The sequence below is a fragment of the Embiotoca jacksoni genome, unplaced genomic scaffold (assembly GCF_022577435.1).
Source record: "Embiotoca jacksoni isolate LCO1_2020_lvr unplaced genomic scaffold, fEmbJac1.0.p SCAF_23, whole genome shotgun sequence".
Classification (NCBI taxonomy): Eukaryota; Metazoa; Chordata; class Actinopteri; family Embiotocidae; genus Embiotoca; species Embiotoca jacksoni.
The window spans coordinates 5,805,062-5,826,514 of NW_027185374.1; the positions used below are offsets into that span (position 1 = coordinate 5,805,062).

Here is a 21,453-nt window from a genome sequence, read left to right on the forward strand (position 1 = left end):
GCCTATGGCTACAATAGCCAGGTGGTCAGCAGATGGAGGCCAAGTGGCGGTACAGTGGATTTGTAAAAACAAAGGGCGAGATGGAAGGATTGGGACGGGAGCAGAGGGCCAGCGTGGTGGGAAGGACGGAGGGGGGAGGAATGGCGGGGGATCAGAGGTGGGGAGGAGCAGAAAAATCTGATTGACCTTTCGGGCTAATCCACTTGTCACAGTGTGTGAGTGTTCCACCATCATCTCCCAGCACATGGCCAGTAGGAAATGCTCCGCTTGGTACCAACACAGACGGACACAATGGGCTCCAGAATTGCGCACTACCTTCTTCTCAGGTGAGGAATGGGGCATCTTTGGGGTTGAATCAGTATGTGTGCAACCCTTTATATATTTTTGTTTTATTATAACAAGATATGTCCACTCAACCTTACTCGTGCTGTGTGTTTCCTGAGGGTACTCAGATTTTGAGGATTACAGAAAATGAGCTTTTAACACACCTAGTGCCAAGACTTGTTGCTTTTAGTTTAATGCCTCAAGGGTGTGTATTATTTCCCTGCTGATATCATTCTTGCTGAACACTATGCATAGCTTTGATTTAGCAGAATATTATGGAAATTTCTCACAGCTGTACAAGGTAAACGTATGAAAGGATTCAAGCTTCAAAGAGCTGCTTCTTGGGTGAGTACCGGACTTGTTCAAGTTTCCAGGTGCTTTGCAGTAGCTGTAAAATTATAATAAACAGTTGAATATGGTGGATGGTAAGAAGTGGAAGCGCTGACAGCTAATTGCCACCTATACCATCTAATGTTCACTGCATGAACATATACTCAGAGTGTGTACAGGACACTAAAGGAGAAGATGAGCTGCTGGTTGTCTAATGTTTAGGCTACAGTCATGCATTTTGGGGACCAAAATTAAAGCAATGAGAATAATAAGCACTTGATGGCAAGAGGTTATTATGTTTCATCTTTTGGAGACTGTGGCAGGTAGAAGTCTGGTCCTGATACCACCCAAACATGAGCTCAGCAGACATTTGGCATCGTTCCTGGAGACGTTATCCATAATCCATAACCAGATTTCTTCCATTTATTTATTTTTACCTGCTATCGATGCAAGCATCTTGAAATCTGCTCATCAGAGTCTTTGCTTCCTTTCTAATGTAATATGCTGGAGTACAGAGCCAAACCAAACTGCTCTGCACGCAGCAACTCATGGACACGGTGTGAACTTTATAAATAAATGCATTATATTAACATACACTCCACATAATATTATATAACATAATATTGTCTATGTTACTTGTTTTCATAATCCCTGGAGCATTTCGGCAGGAAGTAGCCAGTGCACTGTCCGAGCAGCTGGGGGCGCTGTCCCCTGTGAAACTTTGACCTGCAGTTTGGGCCAATCCCTGAGTAGCGTGAGGTCCAGCCCATGTCCCGCTCTGCCTCTTAGAAAAACACGCAGGCAAGTTGCAGAGAGACGAGAACAAGAGGGACACGGAGGGAAGAAGGACGCAGGGGGAGTCTGATGTCAGAATGAGTCGGCAGCACGAGAGCTCAGCGCCGGAGAGCACGCGCGGATAGATATACAGGCAGGTAGACCGATAGATTACCTATCGATCAGTGATCGGATGACAGCTGCGGGTAAAACAGAAGAAAGAAGAAAAGGAGGAGAAGCATGAGTTGGCAGCAGCAGCACCAGTCCCGGGGAGTGGTTTTAACGGGTTACCACAGCAACACGGAACTGTTGCCGCAAACGGGACTGTGCGCGTCGAGCTGTCCGCCAGTCCCGGACCACGAGTCCGCCGTAGTAAGGTGGGACGTGTGTGTGTGTGTGTGTGTGTGTGTGTGTGTGTGTGTGTATATATATATATATATATATATATATATATATATATATATATATGTGTGTATGTATGTATGTGTGTGTGTGTGTGTGTGTGTGTGTGTGTGTGTGTGTCAGAGCAAAGGTCACAGTGATAAAACCGTTTTCCTCCTTTTTGAACTGGAGCTGTGGAGAATGTGTTGACTTTGCAGAATAGCTGAATAAAGCCACCTCTTTTGTGTTTTCTGCATCCTGCTGGAGAAGTTGAACCCAGCAGTAATCTGCTGAGCTGCACCCCAGGCAGGCAGACAGGCAGCTTTCTTCTCTTCTCTTTTTTTTTTAAATTTTTTTTATTTCAATAGGTGCTAACTCTTACCTTTGGCCTCGGGATATGTTTTTCCTTCACCACCTTTCTAATCAACAGGTTCACCTTGGCCTTGTTACTCTAGCCCAGATTTTGCAGTGGAGATATCTAATTCCCACCTAGGTCCAAGGTTCATCTTTTCCCAATAATTTGTATTATAATGAATATTGCTCAGATTTGGCAGATATGTAAAGTAGTCAGTGCAATATTTTTCATTTTTTTCTTAGATTTGTATGTCTGTAAAATGATTATCTGTGTGGTTTTGGACTGTGGTGAACCAACTTGAAGACATTACTTTGGGCTGTTAGAAATGATATCTTATTTTTACTCTTTTCTGATATTCCATAGACAAAATGCTTAACAGTAATACAATAATTGGCTGATTAATTGATGAAGTCAAGGATTCCGGTTGCACCTTTGAATTTATGGGAGAATGAGATGCCAGGATTTTTTTAAATCAAGTAAACTCTATTAACTGAAATATTAAACACGTAAATTGGCCAGAGGATCATAGACAATTCAATCTGTTTTATGTTGAGTGTAGTATCAACATGTAATATGGTCCCAATACACTTGACAGACAACTAGAAACATCATAATCAGAACAAAAAGTCATGGACAAATAAGAGCAGAAGAGTGTGAACAAACACAAAAAAGACCAGAGATGTACAACTAACTGTACGGCCGGAGGCGTTGTTACAGTCTCAAGCTTTTGGTTTTACTTTAAAACCATTCAGAGGTGTCACCAGCAGGAACGTCTGGTATCTTATCAGCTGTTACAGTTTCATGCATCAGCTCAGCGTTTAGCAGTGGGTAATTATTATTGTGTTGTTGATGATGATTGAGTGTTGACATGTTGGTCCAAAGCATCCCAAAGTTAGCTTGAGATCTTCAGACTTTCCTACTCAGTGAACCCCTGTGACCTGCATTAGTAAAGACCTGCCATTCATTTTTCAGTTTTTTTTTCCCTTTTAAATTTGTCTCTTTTTGCGTCTTTATAGCCAAAGTGAAAGAATGCAGGGTTGCCGTCACTGCTTTTATTTTTATGACTTATTGTTTTCATGGCATGGCATCCTTGTTGTCGGCTTCTTCCAGCGAGGAAACGACCTGAGCAATAATTGAAGAGGTGCTGCGGTCACAGGGGCAACGATGAATGGGAAGTCGTCTCGTATGGAAACAGCTGTACAGTTGCACTCTTTTATTTATAACAGAGCGCGCTTATTTATCCGGCCGGGCCGAGCTGGCTGTGAGGCCTCGTGTTTACATCGGCAAAAAAATGCTGTCAACAACCGGTGGTGTGGTAAAAGTAAACAATGCAGTCCAGCTGGCATTCAGGTGGACACACCTGTCCCACTGTATGTGAGTGTGTGTGTGTTCCAGATGGCTTGTCCAGCCAGCTAGAAAAAATAAAAAACAGCATCACATTACAGCCTGCCTTTGTCTCACCTCCCACAGCAGAGTGAGCGTGTCCTGTCTTGGTTGACTTCTGTAGGCTTAGTTTTGTGGTCATTGTTTCCCCAAGGCAGGAAATGAGAGGCAGAGAGACTCGGACAGACAAACAGACAGCACAGTGCTGCTGGCCCTGCACCAGCAGAGGACATCCGACCTAAGGAGCCTTAGGTTACGTGTCTGCTGGGAGTCTTGATGTCTGTATTTGGTGTGTTTTTCACTGTCCTGCAGTGTTTCCCAATGTATATATGTTGAGTGACTTAGTGGCCAGTAGACACGTGGTTCAAATAAATACAGTGTGATGTAACAGACAAGACTAACTCGTACAGCAGAGATACAAGGCTGCACAGGAAGTGGAAGAAATAAAAGGTTACAAGGTTAAAAAAGTGAACTCCAGCAGAACAGACAGGAAGTACAATCACTTAGCTGTCCTCTATAGTACTCACTGTCTTAGATTAGATTTGGAGCCTGTAAGAATGAACAGGACTCACAACAGAATGCTGTAAATGAGCTGAGGAAAAAAAAGTTAAATATAAACCAGAGAAACAAGTGGAAAGAGAGGCAGATGCCCCGCCCAAGAAAGACAGGACGATTGTAACAGACAGTGATGGGTGTTATATTTATCAGAGCTAAAGGCAGATGATTTATTCAACCAGTGCTGAGACCAGTAACTGTGTGAGAAGGGGAACAGATGCGGCCTCTGTCTTCACACAGAGCAGCTGGCATCTGTTAATTGAATGGGAATACCACATACATGCACACGCTTCTCGTCCTCTTCCCTTTTCTTATGTTGGCTGCAGATTTCCTCAGCTGTCAATTCTTCACTTTTTTGTTGAAATTGCCAAACAAAAAATAATAATCTTATTGTCCACCACATCATCGTCAGTGCTAGAAAAACTACTCGGGTCCTTTAAAAGATCATTGTTGTACATTTTGGGAGATACAGTAATTAATTTTATTGCTGAGAGTTATTGATAAATTGATATAATTTCTGTTTACAGTAAATATGAAGCACAATACAAATACTGTATACACTGTAAAACTAAAACCACAACTTGTAGTTTTCACACTAGTTTTTTTTTGTACGTAACATGTGTGCACTTTAAACTTTTTGACATGCTCAGACATGGTCTGTTATCAATTTTCTGTTCTCACTCTAAGCAACAAACCAAATAAACATAGTTACCAAAAAAGTATAAACACCATCATGTAAAAACAAGTCCTATATTTAAGATTTATCTGAAGTAGAAAGAGTATCAGAGCAATACATTTTAAGAAAACATGTTGAATTATTATGTTCTGTAGGCCTATATTATAATACTGGAATTTGATAAATGCTTTAACATTAGCAGCATTTAATGTTGAAGCTGGCCATGGTAAAATATACTGTTTGATGGTTAACATGTCAATACAGTATATTCTATGATTGATTTTATGTTTTGAATGTAAAATCTCAATCTTCCAAGTCACCAGTGGTGACATAGAAGTATAAAATAACATAAATTGGAAATCTACGTTGTACACTATCAACTTAAATTTTGTTCTGTAAATTTTTTTATTTTTAAACATGTGTTTCTATCTTTGTGAGAACAGTCAAAATGCAGTCCCCATTCCCTTACCCTAACCTTAATATCACAACTAAGTGCCGAACTCCAAACCTAATCTCAGCTCTAAAACCAAGTCTTAACCCTCAAATTGCACTTAAAAGATGTGAGGACCAGCCTAAATGTCCTCACATCTGTGTTATCATAAATACGGTTTTTATAAAGACATTTACACACACACACACACACACACACACACACACACACACACACACACAGAGGTCTTGCAGGCTCAAATAGTTGACCAAGTGCACTTCCTCAGATCTTGACTCATATTATGATCATCGCTGCTAAACTTGCTCTTTGCTGGGTTCCTGTTTGCACTTAAAAGGTACAGAGTTGAACAATCACACACACAGCTGCAGCCCTGTTTTTCTTGTTTGAATGTATGTACATACAGAGAATGTGTTTGTTTTACTCACAAGGGCACCTGACCTCTCTCTGTGTCAGCTCTCAGCCTCTGTGTGTGTGTGTGTGTGTGTGTGTGTATTGTGGCCTTGACTTTCATATTTTTTTAAACTGGGAAAGCCCCACTCAGAAATACACAGGAGGAACGTCTGCACGTTTGGTTTGACTCATTCACAGTTGTCAAGACTTATTGAAGCTACAAAGATTATTTTTTAACAAGGTTGTAAATGTATTTTCTTGCACCACCGGATTATAGGTAAATGGAAAACAAGGCAGGAGTGTCGGATCCCATCACATCTGTTTCTCGTCAGCCTTGATTTTTATTGGGTATCAGACAGATTTGGACTAACTGGCACTAAAATGCAGTTCTGAATGTAAATACATCCACAAATCTGAGCAGGAATCTGCAGGCATGTTAGCTGCTCTGTGAGACTTAATAAAAACATGGTGGCATGCCCACAGTGGCAATGCTAACCTGCTGAGGTTAAGCAGCATAATGCTTACCATGCTTGCCATCTTAGCAATATTTCCTAAATTGTACTAAACACAAAGTAGAGTTAATGTTGGTTAGTTTTGCAGGAAATTGTCTGAAACCACAGTAATGGATAAAAAAAATTTCAGCTTTTCCCCAATGATGTCATTATATGAAAAGTCAGGGGAACACCAAATCCTCTCGGAGAGAGCTCTTTCTTTGTTTTGGCAGGCCACTGCATTTTACAAGCTTGTGCTTATTCTCCCAAAAAGAAGCACATGGATGCTTTGTTTTTATTGTCATTTCTGCAAAATAATTTAAAAACAACAACAACAACAACAAAAAACTATTAAGCATATTAAAGAGTGTTTTAATTATTCTGAAGTTTTTATTTTGGATTCAGAATGTAAATTTTGTGTGAAATATATTATAATTTAATGAGATGTAATTTCACATATCAACATTTATTTTTGTCTGGCAGCCCTCCATCCAGATAAATTATTGGCTTTTCATAAAAAATAATTTGAGATCCTCTTATCTAGGATTTACCCTGTAACACTTCAACTTCATAATCCATATACTGTTTTTTGTAAATCCAGTGTAGTGTTAATGAAAAACACATGCTGCTTATTTCTTCAGTAATCTGAACTACCAACCCTGGTAAACTGATATGAGTATTAATATGTTTGAGTGTGTTTGCTAACCTCCGATTTATGGTTTGGTCAAACTGTTTTTCTTCCTGAAGCTCTGTATGAATGTAAATGATTAACTCACCCACTGAGTTCATGTATATGTGTCTGCCAGGTTTACATCTGCTTCTAAGGTAAACAAATCTCCTCAAGTAAATTTAGAAAACAGAGTCATTCTTGCCATTCCTCACAAGTGAAAACATTTCAGTTTAATTTCAATAAATTCAGCATTTCAAGGCAAAGGAAGACGTGTCAGGGAATATGTTTGTAATTATAAAGACAGAGAGGAGTCAGTGTATCACACTTCCCACCGGGAGGAAGGAAGAAGGAGAGGAAAAGAGATACTACCATGAAGAGAAAAAAAAAAGCAGGAAAAAAGGAGGAGTAGGGGGAGAGAGGAAGTGAAGACAGGAGGAGGGTGAGGAGGAGGGAACTGTGAAATGAAAGAGGATGAAGGAGGAAGAAGAGGAGGAGGTCAGCTACTGGTTAAATATCTGATGCATCAAAGTGTGTGTGTGTGTGTGTGTGTGTGTGTGACTAGATTTACTGGTGTTTTAATGTTGTCAGTGTGTGCGTGTGGCAGGAAGTCTGCTGTGGTATGTGGCTTTAGCTCGGTGTGACGCCTCAGTAATACACAGCTGATAATTCCAAATTAATTAACACAGAACATGACTGACTTCCCTGTTAGTCTCACAGGCTAATTTATTTCATTTACTCCATTTGTCTCATTGTCTAGTTCCAATATTTCTGTCGTTTATTATTCAAGAGTTAGCTGATTTGATAGCTGAGTATTAAGTAAATAAAATATATTGTTTTTTATTTTTATTGACACGATTTCTGTTAGTGTTTCATCTCCTCTTTCTTAGATCATTAGATCATTGTTGTTGAAATTTTGGCTTTTGCTTGTGCTATCATCATAAAGCGAGACTGTATTTGAATGAATTCTTGAGCACCCGTCAGATGTATGCTGTTTCTAAATGCCAGACGGAGTCGAATGTGCTGTCTTCAAAGTTTAATAGGGGCAGGACCAGTGGTGTCCAACATAAAAGTATAAATTTTTGAACAAAGTGGACATAATGTTGGTTCTCTTACCGGACGACTTGTGGTGACTTGAATCAGCCAGTAGCTACTCTTTCTCTCAGGCCTTTTTAACACTGACTAGCATGCAGCTCTGTATTTTTTTTTTTTTTTTTCTAGCAGTGTGTTTGCATGTGAGATCACAAATGTGAGATTTGCAAATAGATGGATGAATGACAAGAATGTTCAGCTTGACTGACTAGTGTCATTGACTGGTGTCACTGTCATTGTCAGGTGTCAGGTAATATAAAAATACTACCTGATGTCAGTGGGTGATGATTTCCACTCACTCAGTTCTTAGGTTTGATTCTACACCATGTTGTCTCATGCCTTTTAGATATCAGTTTAACTCTGATCTGTCTGCATGTGTCCTCTCTGCTTTAGCAATAAACCATGACTGCACATGACGTCATAATTTCCCTAAATTGTTTACTGACTCATACGGTCATATAGTTAGATAATTATTACTTAGAGTGTTATGCTGGCTCTATGAAGTCATTCCTTGCTATAATTAGCAGTTCAAACTGTCTCGGCTAAACTTATAAACACTTATAAACAACATGCTGAACTGCGTAAATTGTGTTTATCTAGCAAAGTCAAGTTCAAGGTGTGCGAGAGCTGCTGGTCTCACTCCCCCGTATGTCCCCAACCTTATTAGTTGACTGGTTGGGAATTCAACATGCTACTGGCTCGTCTTTAGTTAGAGCGTTTGGCCGACTTCTGTCCTTCTGACTCACTCGCAGACGTGTGCCAAAACATGTCTCTCACTTGTCGTACCATTAAAGGCAAAGGAAACATCGCTGCATACACACCCCCTCACAGAGAACAACAATCAGCTCTGAGCCAATCCAGCATTTATAATCCAGGAAAATATGTATGATACAAGTGCTGATATGAGACATCTATCATAATGCTGAGCATGGATTATGCCTAACAACCAGCGGAACACCAGATTTTTTTTTAATCTTTTTACATGTCTGACATTCCTCCTTCTGTCTGTGTATGTCTCCTTTGTAGCCGCAGAACAGGCCATTACACTCTGCAACAGAACCAAAACACACAACATGGAGACAGACATGGACCTTCCACTACCACCTGTACTACAAAAAACAGCAGCACTGACCCGCCATCACTTCCCAATCCAAGCTCCGCCTCTTTCCCCAGGTCCCAGCCCTCCTCCAGCCCCAAGACAGGCTCCAGTCCCCGGCACAGCCCCAATTCCAGGTCCAGACCACAACCCGCATGCAAGCGCTGCAACTCTCAGGTAGGTTGTGAGTGATGTGATGGAAATCAGTCGTACCTCACTTGTGAGCAGATTATCTTCACATTTAACCTGCGTAAAAAGTTATTTATTCCAACATGCTGCTGTTGTATAAAATCTAAAGTAACAATTGTTGTCTCTCATGTATTGGAAGTATTTAATGTCTCTCTGGGAGGATGTGTTTTGAGTCTCAAGGATGAAGCAGAGTGAAAGTAAAGCAAACTCAGGTCTTTTAAAAGTTTAGATGGTTTATGAAAAATATGTGGATGTGTGTGTCTGTATGTTATCTGAGAGCATCTTTGCAGCCACCTTTGCGACTTGTTCAGACTGGTTGCGAGTCTTGTGCAGCTATTTGTTATCTCTTTGCATTATATCCAGAACACTTTTTTTTTTAACATTAACAGTTGTTTTGGACTGGAACAAGAATGAGTAAAACTTGAAACTGCCTCGTCTTTGTGCATCTGCGCATCTTGCAGGACTCTCTGGATGAGCTGGAGATGGATGACTACTGGAAGGAGGTGGAGAACATCACCCGCTCAGGGGGAGGAGCAGGGAGGGGAGAAGGTGGCGGAGAAGCAGAAGTTCAAGAGGAGGAGCAGCAGAAAATTCCTGAAGGTAGGATACACCGTATCTGCGGGACATAAACCTCACTCTTTACTCACCGTAGATCTGATCATGTATGTGGTCAGCCCTTTTTATTCTTGATTGAGAGAACTGTACTTGGAGAGTTGAACATGAAGCGTCAGAGTTTGATCATTAGCTAGTCTATGCATGTGTGTGGTTCCAGATAGGGACGGATTATGAGCAATGTAATATGAAAGTCCCCACCCACCACTCCTCCCACATAGAAGAAAGACATGCAGACTGAAAGCTGCATCCTGTGTCATTTTCTATTTCTTTCAGTAACATTTTGCAGGAGAGATCCACAACTCTCAGACTCTTTAAAGCACAAAAACAACACAAATGTTTATTGTCATTTTATGTCTTTTTGCAGACGATGTGCTTCTCTTTGTAGAAGTTTAATGCCACACGTTGATCTGAAGTGACTGCTGTGACAGCTGTTGTCTTCAGCCTGTTTGTGAAGGCTATTGTTGTCTTGAATAAACACACTCTTCCTGTATGATATATGTGTCCAGTTCTATTTGTGGTCACTCCTTTCCCTTTCCTGCACGTATAGGACTGTTCAAGTGTTTTAGATCTCTTGCTTTTCCTTTTCATATGTTGACCACCTCTTTCACCCATTTGGAGCAACAAACTGGCACCCTTGATGTATCATATGAGCAACCAAGTGTGATATCATCCATCATCTTCCCTTTTCAATAAAGCCTCTCTCTTTGTGTCTTTCAGAAGGAGAGCAGGAGGAGGCGTGGCTTACAGAGGCGGGGCTAGCGCGGCTGTTTGATGATTCATTGGCAGCTGACCAGGATCAGGTGTCAATCATTTATCCCTTATTTCATTAGTGTCATCTGAGTCCAAATTGAGTCATAGTTTATCAGTTTGATATTTTCAGGTCAAAGCCCATCTAATGGAAAACAATATGATCTAGACAAATGGATAGATACATGTTATACCTACTGACTCATGTCTGATCCTGACCGATTGATTGACAGGAAGAAGACAGCGCAGTGTTCCTGTCCACACTCACCAGAACTCAGGCGGCAGCTGTAGAACGTCGCGTGACAACACTGCAACAGACTTTGCTACGGCGACGCAACCGGCAGCACCTTCCTGATGTCCGCGATATATTCAGACCTCCTGAGAAGGTTAGGAGATGCACATGTTCATCAGCACAAACTAGTCGAGTTAAAAATCCCATTTACTTCACTTCATGCTGTGATCTATGACACCGGCTGGAATTTATAAAAAAATTAAAAAAAATTGTATGTCCCGAAATGTCATACTGTTGCTTTAAAGCTATTGGTTATTAAGTTCCTTTGAAAATTATTTTCATGGAAGTCTGTCACAGAATCTCAGTAACAACTCATTGTTGAGAACATTATGTTGGATATCTGGACACTGACTCTCCACTTTTTGATGAATTGAACATCCCACCACAATAAAGAAATTCAAAGTTTCCTTTTTTACTCGCCACAAAGGACGTGGTCACGACTTTGTGTTCACTGCCACAACAGTCTGGAGATATTCAGTAACCAGTTTCTACTAAACTTGCTGCTGCACTACTGCGAGTCCAAACTACTTGAACAAAGAGTTTCCCCTTTCTTCTGCTAAGACACACATTTTGTCCACTAATTAACAGATAAGATAATATGTAACAGTGTTCTGTGAATTTGCTGTGTTGTGCTGAGCTTGCTGAACACTGTGTACTGTGCAGTTACTGTATGTCTCTGTGTTGCTGTGTTGCAGGATGCGGAGCCTCACAAACTCAAACAGGGAAGTGAGAATGGAGAAAAAGTTGCATCTCCAGCCGGTATGTGCGACATACTCATCCAGACACACACGCATGCAGCATGAGTCAATGTAGAGAAAGATGAACTAAGGCCCAAATAAACTTCTGCCGGGCAATTCACAGACACACAAGTTGGAAATAATGGAAGAGAGAAGATTATGAACACAATACAATGTGATATTATGCCATAAAATAGTAAGTAATACAACAGAGCAGCCCTTTTTATAACCTTTCTGCAGATATTTAGAGGAAGTGCAATTTATCGTTACTATAAAATTAAATAAAAAGATTGAATTGAAATATATGCTACAACAATGAATTCAGGTAATCTGAACTAATAACTACTGATTTATTATGAACTTTTCTATGTTGTAAAATCTTTTGGTAAAACCTAACAGTGTACTTAAAGAGACACAAAAAATCTGCAGTTTACTTCCTCTCTGCTACAGTGACTAATGCACTGTGGGGTTTAAACAAGTGTAAAACATGTTTATTGTCTGTCTCTCTGTATAAAGACTTGCACTTTGCTGGCATAAACACATTAACTTGTTGTACACTGCTTGTGCGGTCACATCTTTTATTGCTTTTGGGGTTGTTTCTCAACAGAAATGGAGACTGAGTTGAACGTTGAAGTGGCATTTTCAGAGCAGGCACTCAGTTACAGGGACAACCATCAAAGCTTAAAGGTCACTGCCAGCCTTAACTCACCCGATGACAAACTACCAGTGAGTCGCATGCTTCTACACTGAAACATACATTCAACGGCTTTATGCACATTCACTTCCTCATCATGTTTACTTATTTGTTCTATATTAAACGTGTCATGTTCAAGTGTTGCGGCTCCAGTGAATAAACTGGATGCACTGATTATTATTATTATTATTATTATTATTATACTCATGCAAGCAGAGTCAAAGCCATTTTGAATTGCTTTTTTATGAATTGTTGCCATGATTATCAGAGATAACAGAAAGACTGATAAACGACAGACCTGAATAGGATTGTGTTTTTTAGGTTTGAAAAAATGTTTTCTGTCCTAATTTTCTCTTTGAGGACTTAGATATTTGTAGTATTTGTTTGCTGTAGTGCAGCTCTTGTTATATTTTAAATGTTACATAAAAATTGACTTGACTTTAATTCTTGGATTGCAGGCATTGCGAAACCGTTTTATTAACGAAATAGCATGTGTCTTGTAGTTTTACAACCAGAAGTTGTTGACATTGTGAGGTCAGATTTTCTTTTTTATTTCCATAGGATGCACTAGGAATGTTTAAAGTGTACAGTCTGTGTCAACAAGTTGTGTTTTTATGTTATGGTTTGTTTGGGATGCATGACTTTTTTCTTTTTTTAAATCTGTCCTCAAATGTAATTGCACCCATGAACAATGACGTACAGTTTAATGTTAGGAATAAACATTGGAAATGAAACAATATTCAGTGTTGCAAATGAGCAGAATGCAGCTCTTTTGTAGGAGCAGCCTAAGTGCTGGTCTTCAGTGACATCTGGTGGTTGAAGCTGGTACAACAGATCAATGCCACTGCTGCCTGCATTCATATAAGAGCTATATAGGGGCTCGAGTTATGCCATGCACAATGCAATTAATTCACTGTTGCACTGTGCACAGGTGGGTGTAGGAGTTCATCCACAGTGACTGACCACTCTGTTCCCCTTTCCCTTTATCTTTCTGCTCTAGAACTTCAAGCTGCTCCCAGATAAAACAGGTCAGACCAAAATAGGAGATCTGTCTCCTCTGGATATGAAAAAGGTAATATGCTGGGACAGGCTGCATGATCTGTACCTGTCAGTTTATTTAATGATTGACCCACCACAAAAAGGTCTGTTAGTTTCGATGTCTCCTGTATGGTTGTTGTATAATATTTTCAATTTTTTAATGTTCTCTGTCAGGTGCGTAGACTGGTGCTTGTGGAGATGACTGCTCTGTTTGACACTGCCGGGATAGACACCAAGGCACACAAAGCTGTCAAAGTTAAGACTAAAGGTACACACACACACACACACACACACACACACACACACACACACACACACACACACACACACACACACACACACACACACACATGATTTGGAAAGCCCAAAGGGTAAACAAAACTGAGTTTCATCACACACAAAAATACACACTCAGTTACACAAATAAAGACGTATAAAAGTATGAGTATTTACACACATACACACATAGAAATCTATGCAAATGCTGACACAGACAAACAGAACTCAGTTAAAAAACCTGAAATTAGTACAAATTAATTTTGTATATATGACATTGTCTGCATAGTTGATAAGAAATCTCAGCATTACTCAGTATTTGTGTTTGTGTGTGCAGAAAGTGGTCTGTTTGGGGTTCCCATCCCCACTTTATTGGATCAGGACCAGAGGCGGGCCCCTGGGACCAAGGTGCCATTCATACTGCAGAGGGTGAGCACGCCAGCCAGTCACATTGTCAGTTTGAGATCTGGGCCATTCAAACTCACAGCAATGATGAGGGGGAAGTCTTGTAATAGTAACCAATCCAACAGCAGCAGTATATCAGTGCATCTCGCTCTATTTCTCATATTGATAATTTACACTGCACAGTATCACATGGGACTGAAACTTGTTACCAGTAAGTCCAACATAATTGTTCTTGTGGTATTTTACCTAACCTTAATCTTTCTCTCTTACCATTAGCTTATTAGTCATATTGAGCAGGAGGGATTAGACACCGAGGGGCTGCTACGGATCCCTGGAGCAGCCACTAGAGTCAAGGTGGGTTTGACTGCAACCCCATAGACACACTGTAAAATGGTCAAATTATGAGGTCGATCAAAACGCGATTGCTAGCTAGCAACCTACCATTTTGCTGAAGCTGATAAAGTTATGGCTTATCTATGTCTATCTGTGTATGTTCCGAAATCCAGTCACTGTGCCAGGAGCTCGAGTCCTCTTTCTATGATGGGATGTTTTCGTGGGAACATTTGAAACAGCATGATGCTGCTAGCCTTTTGAAGCTGTTCATCAGGGAGCTGCCCCATCCACTGCTGACTGTGGAGTACTTCAACGCATTTATCGCTGTTGACAGTATGTATACAATCTGTCCATGAAGCATTGTGTTTAATCACAAGAGCTTTACAGACACGATATGTCAGACAATGAACTGACACACTCACACATTCATGTGTGTGTGTGTGTGTGTGTGTGTGTGTGTGTGTGTGTGTGTGTGTGTGTGTGTGTGTGTGTGTGTGTGTGTGTGTGTGTGTGTTGACAGAGCTCCCCACGAAGAAGCAACAGCTTCAGGCTTTGAACCTGCTGGTCCTTTTGTTACCCGAGGCCAATCGGGATACTTTGAAGGTAGATGCACATGCAGTCCTTTTGAAAGGCGTGACCCTTTATTTCAATAAAACTAAAATGATAAATCAAATTTCCATTTTGCAGGCACTGATGGAGTTTTTCCAGCGTGTGATCGATCACCAGGCCAACAATAAAATGACACTGAACAATGTTTCTGTTGTCATGGCACCCAATATCTTCATGTTCAAAGGCTTTCGGTCCAAGGTTACAGAGCAACAGGAGTTCTCCATGGCAACCAGCACGGCCAACATTGTCCGGCTGCTGATCAGATACCAGAATCTTCTCTGGACAGTAAGATGCAAAGAAACACTTTAGTTTTAAGACTTTTATAAATGAACTGTGCATTTGAGTCAAAGTCAACACTTGTATGAGTATAATAGGCAGAGAACGCTTTTCTCAGCGTATCCTGGCTAGACATCTACCAAACACTCATTGATTTATCCAGGCAGCATGGAGGATGGTACAGTGTGTACAGCCCTAAGGGTATCACATCTCTCTGTTGTCTCTGTATCCAGATCCCCAAGTTCATTGTGACCCAGGTCAGACAACACAACATGGAAAGTCAGCGGAAACAAAATAAAGAGAGAGCTGTGCGGAAGCTGCTGAAGAAGATTACCACTGACAAACTATCTGATAAAGCTGTCCCTGAGGTACGAGCTTTAATTTTCTTGTTTTTGACGGGAATTTCATCTTTTAGCTGACATACTGTACAATTTGTTTCAAAGCAGTGGACTGCATGCTTTCACTTTCATATGAGCAGTAAACAACTAGTAAAGCAGAGAAAAGAGTTCCCCACATCTTTTAATCAGTGAACATGTATGGCAGCATTAGATTGTACATAAATAGAGTGTTACAGTATAAACCTGATGGTCACACTAGATGCCAACTGATCTGTCCACAATGGCCACATCATACAGATTGTATATTCCGTCTTCAGAGGAATGGTGACATCTAGTGGTGCTGAAGTGATTTGCATGCAGTATTTATAAACATTGAAAACAAAGGTTTTCACACAATTTAAATTATTTTCCAGCGCACATAATCTTCTTTTGTCAATCAAAATGGACATCTGATTAGCGGTCAACCTGCTCTCCGGATTGGTTGATGCTTGACTGGTTGATCACATAGAAGTTATGTTTACAAGCTAATATATATATATATATTTATTTATTTATTTATTTATTTATATTTATTTATTTTTATTTATTTTTTATACGGAAAAACCCAGAGGAGTATAGCAGCCTGTTAAAATGGATCTGTTCCTGCGGACAAATTCTTGGTGAATGAGTAACTGCAGTAACATTTGACCCCGGTGCTGTGAGTCCAGACAGTGACTTGAGTTTATTATACAGAGGAGCAGTCATTTATTCAAGTCCACATTCTTTAGTTTCCCTGAGTCTTATGTGAGTGTGTGTTGATGAGTGTTTTGGGTGATGGCCTCCGTCTTCTGAAGTGTTTATGGCCGTGTGATTGACTGTGTTTCTCTCCTCTGGCTCTGTTTTTGAATGTTTACAAGCAGGAGAATTCGCAGGGATTTATACGAGTCCAAGCGCCGCAGTTCAGTAAAATCTCCATGGCAGTTCAGCTCACCGAAACGTTGCTAGCCGCTGATGTATTAACTCGCTTCCTCAGCCAAGACAGGTAATGTGTATACTAGCAGCACTTCAAGTAGACATGCAGGCATGTTGTACTTCTCTTGGCTCTGTAAAACTTGTCCTTTGATCTCTTTATCTCTTCCTCTTGCTGTCTTCCCCCCCCTCTCTTTTTCTCTTCGTCCTACTAGCTCAGTGGCAGTGAAAAAAGAAGAGCTGTGTCTCTATGAGATTGGTGGAAACATCAGTAAGTCCTGCTCCCACTACAAAATCATAAATTATGTTATTTACATTTTATTCTCTGCTAGTAATCCTGCTAGTGCTCCACTAGGATCAAAGATCCACCAGAAATTAATCACAGTTATATTAAGTACACCCATGATGTTCATCTGTTAAACGTCTGTCTTTGTCTTCACTCCTTCTTGTCCTCGTCCTTTCCAAGAGGAAAGATGCCTGGATGGAGAAACGTATATGAAAGACCTCTTCCAGCTGAACCCTACAGCCGAGTGGGTCATCAAACCTGTGCAGAGATAAACTCATTTCTACCATCATGCCCTGCTGAATGCTCCGGATGTTCACCACTGTTCACCACTGTGTCCTACTAGAAGGAGACGGTTCTCTGTGGTATCTGCTGGTTCTGGATGCATTTGGACCGTTCGTGTGTCGCATACATACTTTTAGTTGGCCCTTACATCTACCGAGAAATGCAAATTGTACACTAGCAGGTTAAGAAGTTGGTGAAATATGTGGGAATACATTTCTTTTCTAGTTTATTTCATTGTCAGAATTCCTAGACGGGAAAATAGGAAAATGACAGGAAATGTGCAAAAACGAGATGGGATTACGAACCTCTTCCACTTTTTCCACCCTGTCTTGTGCTGCCTAATAGAATTGTGGCCAACAGAACCATGAATCTGAAGTACACTACAGTTTTCCAGCTGAAAGAAAACCACTTGTTTGGAGACCTTGTCATGTCTGTGCACTGGTGGAAAAATTCTCCCAGTTTTGTGTACTGTGATTTATTGCATCTAATCACTTTACTGAGTCTGCAGTAATAAAATTAATAACACCGTTTGGTGCAATGAGGTATAACGATCTTTAAATCCATCATGTAGATCGTTTAAGGCCCAATTTCTGTTGGCTAATTTTGAGAATCTTGTATCAATTTAAATTTTTATTATAAGCCCTAATAATGGCCACATTATTGACTGTCAGTTTATCACAGGGCTTCACCAGGAGGACCGGGGGGTCCAAAGCTAAATGAGGACAGGTAATGAAGTAAAACAAAATGTTGAGCATGCCATAGGGCAACAACAACTGATCAAAATCTCTCTACTGTCACTGACCAGCTGGCACACGAGATGATGACTTGGACGTTACTGAATATCTTCCCTGTTTTCAAAAAACATGATTTACATTAATGTTCTGTACATTAGAACTTTTTAAACTGTCTACATTAAAACTGCTCAACACCAGCGTGCAAATGTGAACAAACACATTTATATATTTGTATACATATTGGAGTATGTGTGCAAAGCTCACATCACGTATAGTTTTGTATCGAAGACTTGATTGTTATAAAGATATGTTGGAATCTGAAGTGCACATATTAAACAAATAAACTGCTGACTGTATAAATGGCCTTATGAAATGATACATTTGCACACAATGGCTTCCACAAGTATCTGGACTTGAATATTTTTGGGATTTGTTGTTTTGATTTTTGGCTGTGTAAATTTCATAATCTGGACATCATCATATATTTAGCACTATTTTTGCCAGGAATGGAAAATTTCCATTTGATCTTTTTGGCACTTACGGTATTTGAGCTTCTTTTAGCTTTCAACAAAAGCCTAATCTGAATCTCTATGGTTTCTCACAGTTTCAACAGTCTGTGGAGGATTATATCTGAACAGCAAAGTCAAACTCACTCATGCTTCTCTTCTGATAAAGCTTTGGACCGTTAAAAACAAATGATTTGTCACAGTTTGAAAAAAGCTTTGGAACACTCCTTGTCTTTTATTATGTTGTTTACTGTGAATGTTTTTTTTTTTCCAAATGATGATGTATTTGTCGAAATGCCTCTGTAACGACCACTAAAGCGGCTTGTAAATAAACATGCAGTTATTAATTACGACATCTGCTTATGTATGCAAATGACCCAACACGGTGCATGCATACTGGAAAAATCATTGTGCTATTAATTTGGCTCATTTTTACATATCGCTGTGACAAACACTGGGGGCCTGATTTATTAAGATCTCAAATAAAGAGTACTAAATTGCTTACTGTTTTGCGGGTGATTTACTGGGAGTATTTGCATTACTGGTGTCGGGTGCAAATTTCTGTATTCAAATGAAAATAATTAATATTAAATTGTCTGCAATAAAACAGGAGGGACGGTGGATGAGATGCTTCTAACAAACACTGAGCAGCAGGTCCAGCTCTTTCTGTGATGAGCAGGTGAATTAGTCTCGTCCAGTGCCTCGCAAGTGCTCGGGAACCTTATGTACCTTTGAATTCTGTGGGACACATTCGGTAGGACCTTTTATGAACAAGAAAGAAAGACAGAAGAAATCTTGCACGTACCAAAACAACAATGAATCAGCAATACCACCACGTTTCCAAAAAAGTTGGGACGCTCTGTAAAATGTAAATAAAAACAATGCAATGGGGAGAAACTAATATTTTGAAACTGAAAAAAAAATGCAGCAATATTACAGCTACATATGATATGAACAAATCAACCCCAAGGACACCATGTAAGCACATAGAGAGATAAAACAAGTGGTGAAAAAATAAAAGTCACAATGAGTGTCCTTGGATGTCTTCCAGTTCAATCTGTTCCACCTTAGGGTATAACAACTGACTGACTATATTATAGATTTGTATTTCTTTTAAGTTCTTAAAGGCTTCTTAACGTCTTTGAAGAGTGACCACATGGTTGTCATGGAGAGATGTGTCAGCAATGCAGAGTAAAGCATTTATTGCATAATTTACTTTGTGTTCAATTCATTTCAATTTGCTTTATTAGCATGAATGTCCAGTTAACATTATTGCCAAAGCATCAAAGTTAATAACAGTAGCACAGAGGATAATACAGTACCTTATCATTGCAATAATAAAGACATACAGCAGGTAAAATAAGTATTGAACACATCACCATTTTTCTCAGTAAATATATTTCCAAAGGTTCTATTGACATGAAATTTTCACCAGATGTTGGTAGCAACCCAAATAATCCATACATACAAAGAAACCAAAACAAATAAGTTCAGAAATTAAGTTATGTGTAATAATGTTAAATGACACAGGGAAAAAGTATTGAACACGCTTACTGATATTTATTTAATACTTTGTACAAAAGCCTTTGTTGGTAACGACAGCTTCAAGACGCCTCCTGTATGGAGAAACTAGTCGTATGCATTGCTCAGGTGTTATTTTGGCCGATTCTTCCACACAAACAGTCTTCAGATCTTGAATGTTCCGTGGGCCTCTTCTATCAACTCTGATCTTCAGTTCTTTCCATAGATTTTCAATTGGATTCAAGTCAGGTGATTGGCCGGGCCATTGTAGCAGCTTTATTTTCTTTCTCTGAAACCAGTTGAGAGTTTCCTTGGCTGTGCGTTTGGGATCAATGTCCACCCTCGTTTCATCTTCATCATCCTGGTAGATGGCAGCAGATTTTTATCAAGAATGTCTCAGTACATTTTTTTCCAATTATCCTTCCTTCAATTATGTGCAAGTTTTCCAGTACCGTATGCTGAAAAGCAGCCCCACACCATGATGTTCCCACCTCCAAACTTCACTGATGGTATGATGTTCTTAGGGTGATGTGCAGTCCCATTTGTCCTCCAAACATGGTGTGTATTATGGCATTAAAAGAGTTAAATTTTTCTGCCATCTGACCAGACTATATTCTCCCAGTATTTCACAGGATTGTCCAAATATTGTTCAGCAAACTTTAAACGAGCTTCAACATGCTTTTTCTTCAGCAATGGAGTCTTGTGTGGTGAGCGTGCATACAGGCCGTGGCGGTTGAATGCATTACTTATTGTTTTCTTTGAAACATTTGTACCTGCTAATTCCAGGTCTTTCTGAAGCTCTCCACAAGTGGTCCTTGGCTATTGGACAACTCTTCTGATAAATCTTTTCACTCCTCTGTCAGAAATCTTGTGAGGAGCACCTGGTCGTGGCCAGTTTATGGTGAAATTATGTTCTTTCCACTTCCAGATTATGGCCCCAACACTGCTCACTGGGACATGCAGAAGTTCAGAAATGCATCTGTAACCAATGCCATCAGTATGTTTTGCAACAATAAGGTTGCAAAGGTCTTGCAAGAGCTCTTTGCTTTTACTCATTATGAGATGTTTCTTGCGTGACACCTTGGTAATGAAACACCTTTTTATAGGCCATCAGTTGGGACTGAACCAGCTGATATTAATTTGCACTGACAAGGGGTCTGATTGCTTTCTAATTACTGATAGATTTCAGCTGTTGTCTTGGCCTTCCATGCCTTTTTGCGCCTTCCTTTCTTCATGCATTCAATACTTTTTCCCTGTGTCATTTCACATTATTACATATAACTTAATTTTTGAACATATTTGTTTTGGTTTCTTTTTTATGTATGGATGACTTGGGTTCTTACCAACATCTGGTGAAAATTTCATGTCTATAGCACCTTTGGAAATATATTTACTGAGAAAAATGGTGACGTGTTCAATACTTATTTTACCCGCTGTATATATCATCACTATTACATTGACATAAACTACATATACCATCATCACAACAACGATTTACATATATCTTATCCCTTTTACATTAATAATGTACTAAAGACTGGGTTGTCATCACAATACAATCACAGGACACAGTACAATTCAATAATAATAATATACTTTTGATAAAGGTTATATTCAGATTTGCAAAAATTCTTGTATTCGTTTTTTAGACTTCAAAGTTTG

At 39.8% G+C, this 21,453-nt stretch overlaps 1 protein-coding gene across 4 annotated transcripts; it reads left to right on the forward strand.

Moving 5' to 3' along the window:
- The first annotated feature begins 1,444 nt into the window (after positions 1 to 1,444).
- Positions 1,445 to 18,771, forward strand: arhgap18 (Rho GTPase activating protein 18). Of its 4 annotated transcripts, none has more exons than XM_069158469.1 (18): positions 1,445 to 1,805; positions 8,896 to 9,142; positions 9,616 to 9,754; positions 10,487 to 10,569; positions 10,750 to 10,902; positions 11,504 to 11,567; positions 12,153 to 12,271; positions 13,240 to 13,311; positions 13,452 to 13,545; positions 13,891 to 13,982; positions 14,235 to 14,312; positions 14,465 to 14,624; positions 14,812 to 14,894; positions 14,979 to 15,185; positions 15,410 to 15,544; positions 16,411 to 16,535; positions 16,678 to 16,733; positions 16,929 to 18,771. In XM_069158469.1, the coding sequence occupies exons 1-18, from the start codon at positions 1,669 to 1,671 to the stop codon at positions 17,018 to 17,020; spliced, it is 2,136 nt and encodes a 711-aa protein (XP_069014570.1). In that variant the 5' UTR covers positions 1,445 to 1,668; the 3' UTR covers positions 17,021 to 18,771. The 4 variants fall into 4 exon arrangements, with proteins under 4 accessions (XP_069014570.1, XP_069014572.1, XP_069014571.1 ...); XM_069158471.1 differs by having other exon boundaries at positions 9,043 to 9,142; XM_069158470.1 differs by having other exon boundaries at positions 1,446 to 1,805; positions 16,414 to 16,535.
- Positions 18,772 to 21,453: the final 2,682 nt, after the last annotated feature.

Bases quoted from the DNA above. Each gene is read 5' to 3' on its own strand.
- arhgap18 (XM_069158469.1), top strand. From the start codon at position 1,669: ATGAGTTGGCAGCAGCAGCACCAGTCCCGGGGAGTGGTTTTAACGGGT. The intron at 14,313-14,464 runs GTGGGTTTGACT...TCCGAAATCCAG, and splicing joins GAGCAGCCACTAGAGTCAAG to TCACTGTGCCAGGAGCTCGA. The intron at 16,734-16,928 runs GTAAGTCCTGCT...GTCCTTTCCAAG, and splicing joins TGAGATTGGTGGAAACATCA to AGGAAAGATGCCTGGATGGA.